Source organism: Penaeus chinensis, chromosome 37, assembly GCF_019202785.1.
Source record: "Penaeus chinensis breed Huanghai No. 1 chromosome 37, ASM1920278v2, whole genome shotgun sequence".
NCBI lineage: Eukaryota > Metazoa > Arthropoda > Malacostraca > Decapoda > Penaeidae > Penaeus > Penaeus chinensis.
This window is the reverse complement of record NC_061855.1, coordinates 13,483,704-13,493,940: the sequence shown is the minus strand read 5'-3', so window position 1 is coordinate 13,493,940 and position 10,237 is coordinate 13,483,704. Positions and strand designations below refer to the sequence as shown.

Here is a 10,237-nt window from a genome sequence, read left to right as displayed (position 1 = left end):
ATTAGAATATCAGAATTGCACACCTTGTGAAATAATTTGTTTAATTCACACCATTTGTCACAAACTGCATACACGTAGGAACTGGAAGGTTATATATTTTATGGTTTTGTTAAAGAGATAAGACTTTCCTTTCACCTTCATTTTCTACTTCCTTGTATTGACAAATACCGTGAATTTGTAAAAGTACAATAATAGACATGACAAATGATACAATGGTGCTCAAGGAAGTCTTGACCCATGAAGATTCTTCAGTAATTTTCACTATTATTTGTATGCTAGGTGTTCCTAGGTGAAAAATTTCCTCTCTACACTAAATATATAAGACTGTTGTCACACTAATGTTCTGAAGTTAACAAGTATATATACTTATTGTAAATATGAATATCATCACTGAAGGAAAATAAAAAATAATCTACAAAATGAGTTTATTTAAAAAAATCGTATGTACAGAGTAGGCGTCTTTCACCATGAGGCTGTACTACTGGAAGTGTTGCCACCCCACAAAACAGGGTATTCACACAACCAGCTGGAGTCCCACACATTATGGGACTATAATACTGCCAGTTCGAGAGCTCTGTCACTTACAGAGCTATAATACTGACAATCTCACAGTCCAACAAATGACAGGACTCTTATGCTGACACTAACATAGCCCCCACTGGGGCTACACAACTGACAGTCTTCTAGCCCCAGGTTTTCCCATCCTTAAGATCTGCCCAAATGAGAACTGCTTTTTGATCATATCTTCACAAAGGAGGCAAGGCCTGTTTGAGGAAAACAATTTTTTGATCAATTAGTCTTTCAACTTAAAATTGAAAAAATGTTGTTCCCTTTCAAGAGCATACTAGAAAACTCTTTTTAAGGATCATGCCTCTTTTTACTCCCTGAAATTCAAGTTATCCGCTGAAGTGGCCCCCTACTTTTTTGCTGAGGGAAACATCAGTCACCTGTGAAAAATGTCTTGCAAAGGGAGTTACATGTGGAATAATGCTCTGCGTCTACATATAATTCATTTACTATCACATACATTCTTACTCAGATTTAAGTATAGGGCTAATTCAAGAATGTGGGACTGGTTGGGGAAAAATAATTCTGAGATATCTAACTCTTGAGGCAGAGAAGGAATACTCCTTCAAATAATATCCGTTATGAATATAAAAACCCTCTTTTTCTATAAGAAACAAATAAGTTTTGACTTTATCTACAGATAATATAATCTATAAAAAATAATTATACAAATGTTAAAAGGTAATACACCAATCATTATCAAACCAACTGCAAGGTTCTATAATGCATAAACTTTCATCAATCTGTCAATCTATAAGAAATATGCATTACCAAGGCTGGCTTTTAACTCCAAGTGTAATACTTATTATTGCTCAAACTTAACACAGATAACAGCGCAAAGGTTTATTATGTCACCTGAACAGACTCTGCATTTTGGAGTGAATTTACAACCAAAGCAGTTCTCCATGGACAATTTACCTGGACAGGTATTGTGACCAATCACCTGGGATTGTGCTGTAACAGGTAAGTAACAGGTCACCTTGAACAAATAACAACTAGACGGCACAGTTCCTTGACACCTTGACCGAGGCAGAACAACACTAAATAAATTTCAGAAAAATGAAAATGTTAAATGTTATATCTAAATATTGTAAAAAGGAGAAGACGTACCTGAGACATGAACAAAATGGGTCAACTTATAAATAAGAGAGTAACAATAAGGGATAACTGTAAGACAGGCACTGGTAGGGCCAGGCAGGTGACGCTGGGCTTCACAAGTTTACCTTTATTACAAAGTTACACGATGAGGCTTCACCCAACCTACTCCATCGTTTGTACATACTCTGCAAAATAATGTACAATGCAAATTATTAAACATAGTCTCATGTAGTCCACCAGGCCGGTGAGTTTTATGTAACATTGGGCATGGTAACTAGCACATCCTTTTACATGTGGTGAGCAGAGGCTGTGAGGACGTATGAGTCAGGGAGTACACAGGTGGCGGTAGTTTTAGTATGGATGAGTGGAAGAGATGAAGAGTGTCATGGTGCTGGTTGGGTGATTCAAGGACTCCAGAGGCAGTTCTTGTCATGTTGATGAAACCTGTGATGTGATGATGAGAGAAACTTCTTGTCTTATAGAATATAATTAAGAACAAAGCTAATGTAAATTCTCAGAAAACAGCTACTAGAAAGTGATGGGAGGCAATAAGGTTCTCAGAAACGGCATTAATGTGGGTGATGACTATTTAGCTATCAATTTTGTCATGCATGACAAAAGAAAGGTACTGGGAACTGCAGGTCCGAGAAAGTGAAGTTTTTGGATGCTCAGGATCAAAGGCAGGTGTCTGGGAAGATCAGGTGCTGAGAGAGAAGTTCACAAGACAGTGTTTAGGGGGTGACATAGCCAGGGCACAATGGAAGGTGTGGGCAACGTACGACCCACACAGCCTCTACAATATTAGCACCAAGTTAAACAAGTAGTAAAGAAGTGGGTGCAAGTATGATGGTATCACAGGTTCTGGGGTTGGCCAGCCCTCCTCAGTTGTGCTGTGCAGACAGGCACTAGCTCGCCACCATTGGGGTGAGCAGGCCAAAGATCCACAGCAAGTCCTCCTCCTTTGCATTGTGTAGGCAGCTGACTGCATCAGGTACACTCCTCGACTGTGCTGCACAGGTAACCGGAGCCAACAGGAGCTGGCACCTTGTACACCTAAAGCAGGTCCACACATACCTCCTGTTTCATCTGCAGACACTCACAGACCAGCGTCAGCATGAGGCCACACTTTCAACTCAGGGCTTTACCATCTGGTTGGTGACTAGTGAAGCTTGGGCACATTAACACTTGAGTTCTGTAAGCTCCTTTGCAGGACCTTACATGCCACGGCAAGAAGCTTATTGCAGGTCTCCCTACTTTTTTTTTCTATTTTTAAATTTCTTTTCCAGCAACAGTACAACTGCAGACTTTTACAAAGCTCTTGCAGAAAATAATAGTTGCATAACAAGTTAACAAATGTGAAACTGTGATTAGGGGTCTAAAAATGTTCCAAATAATGTACATGTGTGTAAAAGGAGACAAATCTTGAATTTTCTCCTTTTAGGGTGTATAATACAGTGTCATTTGTACAGGTTGTCAAGTACCCATTGTATACCATCAGCATTATACCAAACACTACCTAATGGCACACTCAATAATGTATGATAAAACACTGATAAGCTGCTTTAAAGTAAAATATGTATTACTTCTTGATATAATATTGTTTGATTTGCAGACCAATGTTTTACTTGCTGTCAATATATTATCATACATTATAATATATGGATCTTGAGCATTCTAATGTGTATCATATATATGAACATTGTACCACATGCCATTTCATTTGTTTTTGTAATCCTAGCAATGATTAGGACATAACAACTTTGTAGATAAAAAAAAAAGTAAAGCTAGCAAGTTTCTGTTATTTAATACAATATTATATATTATGTGATACACTTATCTGTATTTGTTTATTATCACCTGGAAGCATAATTAAAAAAATAATAATAATAACATAAATAAAAAAATACAAATAAATAATAAATAAATAAATAAGATAAAAAACAATAATGACAACAGTGGCAACAAGTGTTAATGGTGTTGGCATCTGAGAAACCAGATGGATGTAGCAAGAGCTGCTAGTGATGGCATCAGGCACAGAGATCGTGGCTACAATTAGCAGCCATGCTGGCAAGAGATGCAACATGCCGAGGCTGGAATGACTACAGTTGCATCAGACTGTTGCCAGAATGATGGTGTTAGCAACAAACAAGCTGCATGGTGGCTGGCAGTCGGTGTCAGCCTGCACTTGACAAGTATTTGCAAACGAAGAAGAGCTGGGCACTGTTGTTTCAATCCAGTGTCCTCCAGCCAACACACCTTCACACTTACACATATCTTCCTGTTATCTCTAAAATGAGGTAAGAAATTACGCCTATCACTTGTAGGCTTGAGGGGTCACGGGACTCCCACCACTCTGCCCCAGCGGCAAGCCACAGTTCTCGCAGACTGGCGCTCAGGCTTGGCAGGCAGGCAGGCTCTGTGCGTGCACTGCCCTCTCAATGATCTCCACAGCACAACATACAATTAAACACCACCAGTCTAAGAGTGTTCCTCCCTGTTGCTTTATAATGGTGTTGTCGGGTAGATATCATATATGTACATCCCCTTTGGGGTATTGTGAGCACCAAACACATTCCTCCCTCAGAGATCCACTCCAAGATGCACTCTCTTCCCAACAGCCATCACAAGGGACTTTCACACATACAACACTCCACTTCACAAAATAATATATATATATTTCATCTTTCCCCCCTCCCTTCCCCCTCAACAGCATTTCAGTCCGCTTTTCTTATCTGCGCAAATATCTTTCCATCAAAGAGCGGCAGAATTTCCTGGTCATCCGTCACTTCCTCCTGGATCACACCAAACTCTTCACACTGTTTCTTGAAGAAGAATCTGAAAGTATAAGAGGAAGAACTCATTGTCTTGAGGGCCAGATCTTGCACATGGCAACTATTTAAATAAGTAAATATAACCATACATAAATCATGTATGTTACAGCATGCAGCAATAGGTGAGAAAGCTTAACAGATGTAAAGATTTAGTATGAAGTGCCAGACAAACCACTATTTTTTTTTAGAGAAGATAAGAACATACTAGTAAAAGCAATCCTTCTCCTATGGCCATTATAAAGCACAAGTCAAGATATCCAATTCTCAGCCTGAAAGAGAGCCTAGCTCACCCCAAAACCCCAACTACAGGCACAGCTACAAAGGCCTATGCACTGCAAAAGGACTTACCTGTAGTTTCCTTTCTTAGGTAAGTGTTGTTTGAAGCGCCTGAGAGTGACTGGGCGGGTGGGGATGCGGGTGACGAAGGGGACGTCGTCGTCGTGGAAGTTGTAAATGACCGTGGTGCTCTCTGTGGTGGTGCTCATGACCGACCCAGAGCCTCCTCCACCCCCCCCAAGCCCGCCACCTGCTGTGGAAGCCGACCCGCCTGCACCCGCACAGCCACCTCCACATGCGCCTCCACCACTGCCCGTGCTGCTGCTGCCACCACTCACGCCACTGCCTTCATACATTCCTGGAAATCATCACTGGCTGTTATGGTGTAACAACATGCAGACAGACAGACAAACAGACAAACTCCCTCCCTCTTCTTCTGTGGCTTCACCTCAACACTGAGCACCTGATTTCTCTCATCACTTTCTTCCTACAAACCATTCAATCCAGTTAATCTGCCAGATTGAAACAAAGGGCTGTAGAACTCTCCCTTCTTCCCTCTCGAGCTGCTCATTAACTATCCAATGTTTTCCCATTTCCGTTCCCAAGCTACCAGCACCCACTGGACCAAAAAAGGGTAGGCTCCCACCTGGAGGTGTTGGTTGCGAGTGCCTTGAAGGTCGCTGCTTTCGGAGAGTGGAGCCATTGGACCCAGGGCACACTGGCCCTGACCCATCACCATGACCCTGATTACGACTGCTGCCGCTCTCCGGGTGACCCCAGCCATGGCTTGAGCTGTGGCCTCCAGACCGGCTGGATCCACCACCCCTGAAAAAAGTATTACACATTAACCCTGATGATTCAAATAATTTGTCTTGAAGGGTGGGTAATGTGAAAATGCTGTCATGGGAAACTTTGGCTGTGGGCCTGAGTGAATGTGAATTTGCCATTGTGAGCATTTCGGCTGAAGGCTGGGATGACAGGAAAGACTCGCCACAAGTGCACAAACCTCTTGGAGGGTGATTAGACTCATTTGGTATTTAGAAAGGGCCTTTTGCATTTTTTCCATAGATAAACAAGTTTGGACTGTAGTGTCCACAAGCTATGACCGGAAAAGTGCCGACTTCAGGGAGGACACTATTTCCATGCTCAACATCTTATCCCTGGCTGTTGTGACTGGCAGTGAAGGTAGTATTAAAGATAACTGAATATTAGGAAAGAAAAAAATTACACAGATAACAAAATGTTACTTATTATCATTATTGACTACCTAGAGAGGTGATATGGAGTCTGTGCAAGGAAAACGGTGTATTACCATTTGGATAAAGAAAATCAGATGACAAATATGGATATTGGAAAATGACAAAAGCTAAAAATGCTTAGCAATAAAAGGAGAAAATAAAATTGCAAAGGGGAAGCATAGTCTTGTCACCACACACAAGTGTTTGCATGCGCCCGGCCTACAAGCCGTGCACTTGTCAGAGCCAATGCTTATGTAAGCCTGATGCCTGTAACTTGGGTTATATAACTGCCGTGAAGCACCTAGATCTAATGAGTTAATCACATTATAAAAATGAAAAATATAAAGACATGTAAACCACATGTTTTACTGACCCCCCCCCCCCCCCCCCCGGTCTGAATTCTATTTGTTCATGAAACCGACAAATTGGCATGATTCTCCCTTAACACAATTGGAAAACACAACTTACCGATTTCTCCTCTTTTCTTCAGAATGTGAGGCATGTGAGCCATGCACGGCATGCGAATGGGGCATATGAGGTGCATGCATGCCATGCCCCATGTGGCCACCCTGCTCCATGCCTGCTGTCACCCAGCCAGCAGGGCCACGGTCAAGTGAGCCAGACCGGCCTCCCCCAACGCTGCCACCACTGAGGCTGCCACTGGCACTCACATTACTGCCCGTGTTAGCCAGTGTCCCTGAGCCACCCACGCTGCCACCGCTCACACTCCTGCGGCCACCACTACTTCCACTGCGTCTGAAATAGGCAACTAATGGTCAGTCTAAATTCACTTAAGGCCAGAAGTAAGCGCTAAAGCAATGACAATCCTATCAAAGCTCTATTAAAAATTATTTTTAAAACATTGTGCTAACTAAAAATGAAATTTTATTTCACTGATATTCATCAGTCTTGCTATCAATTATATAAAATATGACCTTGTAAAAAAAGTAAACTTCCTGAGAAGCAGACCTCCAAGGAAGCCTAAAGAATACTGATAGCCTACAAATTCTTAGAAAATGCACTATAATCAAGCTTCTTTATGCCAAATAGAGGCATTAGCTGAAGAGTGGCAGATAACTCACAAAAGCAATGGAATTTTAAATCATTTTAAGTACTGATTCTCAACATAACAGGGCACCGACATACAACCAAATCCAAGGATCAGGATCCAGAATCAATTGAATAAAATGATCTTGGAAAGTCAAATGTGATTTTTCTATGCATAACAGATTTAGTAGAAGGGTAGAATAAAGGTGATGACTAACATGAATAAGAACAAACCAATAAAGTTGAGAAAGATAGAATGTGCTTCAAGAATTTAGCACATAAACCTCAACCAACTGCAAATAAGGAACAAGCAAGCCAATCAGAAAGTATAAAGCAAGAATAGCTGCAGATAAATTGATTAAGTTTAAACACATTGTAGGAGAGTTTGAAATGCAATAAAGAGTGGATTATCAAGTCTGGTTAAATCTTTTGGTAAACAATATTACTGCATTGTCCAAACTCTTTATATGAGTGGAAATGGCCAGAAATTAGTTTGTTATTTAATATGCCAACTAAATCTTTATGCAAATGCAATAATAAATAAATACACCAGATAGGAAAAAGCAGAGAAGCAAAAGAAAAGTGACACACAGACAAAGACAAAACAAAAGACAACCTGCATGTGAATGAAATGGAGTGAAAAGAGATGTGAAGTCACCTTAGAGTTCCAGGAGAAGTAGCCCCAGCAGCAGTATGTGTGGACCGGCTCCCTCGTAGCCTGGGGTCCCACTCATGCTCAGGGTACACACTGGACGTGCTGCCACTCCCACTAAATTTATCACTCTCTAGAAGCCATGAGGTCACCCTGAAAAGGACACACCACATGGAGTCCCCTGATTTTGTGAAGTACTTTTCATGTTTATAATGTATAGTTTGCGATGATTCCGTGAATGAGTATTTTGCGTGAGGTATATAAAAAATGAACACAAAGAAAGTTTGCTAGAAATGGCTGAATTTCTGCACATACCCCATATGTAACACAGCATACAGCTAAAAGAGTAATACAGCACATAATCGGCAATGCTAAGGTGTATGGAGGCTTAGAGGATGTCCATCATTATTCGATAAGTAGAAACGAATGGAAAGACCACAGAAGGACTACACAGAACTGGATATGAGCAAAAGATTTAGAAAAGAAGAAGAAGAAAAGAAAAAGGATTAAAAAGGGGTAAAAACAAAAACAAAAAAAATTCCACAGAAAAAATCTGCGTGCAGAGAGTGAGAGCACCTAAGACCAGGGATCATTCTACACAAACCTCTCTGTGGATGATGCTGAGGGGGCTAAGGAAGGGCCAGAGTCAGACACCACCGATACTCCTGAGTCTGTCAGGTCGGCTGGAGGTCGTCGAGAGCTGCTTCGTCGGCCACTAGACTGGCGTCGCCCTGAGCTACCACCATCACTACTCGTGCCTGAAAGAAGAGAATCCCTTAACATCACAGCACATTGCATCTAATAATCTTGCTCTTTTTCTCTAATTGAAATGATTTTGCATACTAGTATTATAATGACCAAAAATGTTTCTCTATTCTCTACAAAGCGTATACATACCTGCATAATTCTCCATGTATTCTGGCATGGAACGAGACTTGGGTAGTGGGTGGAGGGCACCCCTCTCATTGCTTTCGTAATAATCTGCTACATTTCCAGAATCCGACGAAAATGTAGAGTTTACGTCTTGGCCCTGTTGAATGGGAGATATTGTAAAGGGAGAGCCACAGTAAAATCTTTCATGATCCATTAGATGGAAGATGACATAGCAATCAATCACTTTGTTAATTATGTATTTGTCTATGATATCTGCAGAACTAATCATAATAATCAGTGGTCTAATAAATTTCCATAGCAATTTAGAGAATAACTATCAATATTAAAACAAGTGACTGGTAAATTTCATTAACAAGCCACCAACATTAACAAGCTGAAGGAAAGTTTGAAATATTAATGTAAGGAAAAATAAATAAATAAAATCATACGCGATCTCTGCGGCGAGTGTGATGCCAGTTTTTGCTGGCTTGGTACGGGTGGGGAAGATGACCTGGTGGGAGGTGCGCAGGATGGCCAGGGGGGAGGTGCAGAGGGTGGCCAGGGGGCAGGAGAGCTGGGTGGCCAGGGGGGAGATGAGCTGGGTGGCCAGGCGGCAAGTGGCCCTGGTGGCCAGGCTGAACCGAGGGCAGGTAACTGGAGCCGGAGACATACATGGACGGATGAGTGCCGCTCACCATGCCCTGTGGGAGAGAGTGGAGGGTCATAACTGCCAAGAGGACACTGGTTGCTTCTAAGAAGTGTCCGGATTTATAAAATAGATTTTAAGTAAACATTTATATAAAAAATCAATTACAAATTAGATTTAAAATTAGAAGCTATCATCTATATATTCCACAGCCTCTGCAGAGGAATGAATTTATCAAACTCAGGAGAGACAGAATAATAACCCCTAGAAATACATGTTTCAAGCCTTAACCCCTACCTTGGATGACAAAGGCAATGGCCGAGGCTGAGCGCCAGGCCGTCTGCCTGAGGGTGACTTGGGTCGAGGGGATCCGGGGGAGCGCGCAGGCGTGTCGTTGTTGCTGTCCTGCCACACTCGAGAGACGTGCTCATCTGCAGCAAAGAAGATAAGCATTTTGTGTCCTTTCAAAGGGTTTACTTTTCTTTTTAATCTTCTCAAAGAGCTATGTTTAACTTTACAAATACACTTCCTATTTTGGGAAAAGAAAAATTTCCTGCCCATATACTGGGAATGTTGTACAATGGGCCTCCTCTCACTCACCTAATATAGACTGACAAGGATCTACATCATCTAAAGGAATTTTCTGATTAAGTTTATCCAAGAGAAGCGAAGGAGGAAGACTGTTGAAGGCGTGTTGTCTGCGGCACTCGTCCGACACATTGTCCCCCTGCAGAAGTAAAGCATATCTGAGGCTCCCATACTCATAGATGAGATGATATCAAAACAACAAACCCATCTAACTTGTATCCAGTGGCTGGTGATAATAATGAACAAAACCATATTAAAAAGTGCAGTGTGTGCTCTTGCTCAAAAGAGTGGAGAGAGAACCTACCTCCTGGATCTTCTTGAAGGACTGCTGCACCTTCTCTTGTGACTCACGGTCTCTCTTGACCTTCTCCAGCCGTTCTATAAGAAGTGCAGCAAACTCGGGCGGCTTGAGGTTGGGCAC

At 41.7% G+C, this 10,237-nt stretch overlaps 1 protein-coding gene across 5 annotated transcripts in view; it reads right to left on the bottom strand.

The window, feature by feature from the left end:
* Nucleotides 1-413: 413 nt before the first annotated feature.
* The window catches only part of LOC125045217 (axin-1-like), a 53,168-nt gene continuing 43,344 nt past the window's right edge, over nt 414-10,237 (bottom strand). For 3 of the 5 annotated variants that reach the window (XM_047642363.1, XM_047642362.1, XM_047642364.1), the window contains exons 9-19: nt 10,121-10,237; nt 9,829-9,955; nt 9,526-9,659; nt 9,032-9,283; nt 8,607-8,739; nt 8,314-8,467; nt 7,716-7,862; nt 6,479-6,766; nt 5,419-5,597; nt 4,845-5,130; nt 414-4,500 (exon numbers count right to left, since the gene is read on the bottom strand). The exon at nt 10,121-10,237 is cut by the window's right edge and continues 217 nt beyond it. In XM_047642363.1, coding sequence (XP_047498319.1) covers nt 4,380-4,500; nt 4,845-5,130; nt 5,419-5,597; nt 6,479-6,766; nt 7,716-7,862; nt 8,314-8,467; nt 8,607-8,739; nt 9,032-9,283; nt 9,526-9,659; nt 9,829-9,955; nt 10,121-10,237 — 1,938 coding nt within the window. In that variant the 3' untranslated portion in view covers nt 414-4,379. The remainder of the gene's footprint in view (nt 4,501-4,844; nt 5,131-5,418; nt 5,598-6,478; nt 6,767-7,715; nt 7,863-8,313; nt 8,468-8,606; nt 8,740-9,031; nt 9,284-9,525; nt 9,660-9,828; nt 9,956-10,120) is intronic. The other 2 variants (XM_047642366.1, XM_047642365.1) reach the window with 2 other exon arrangements.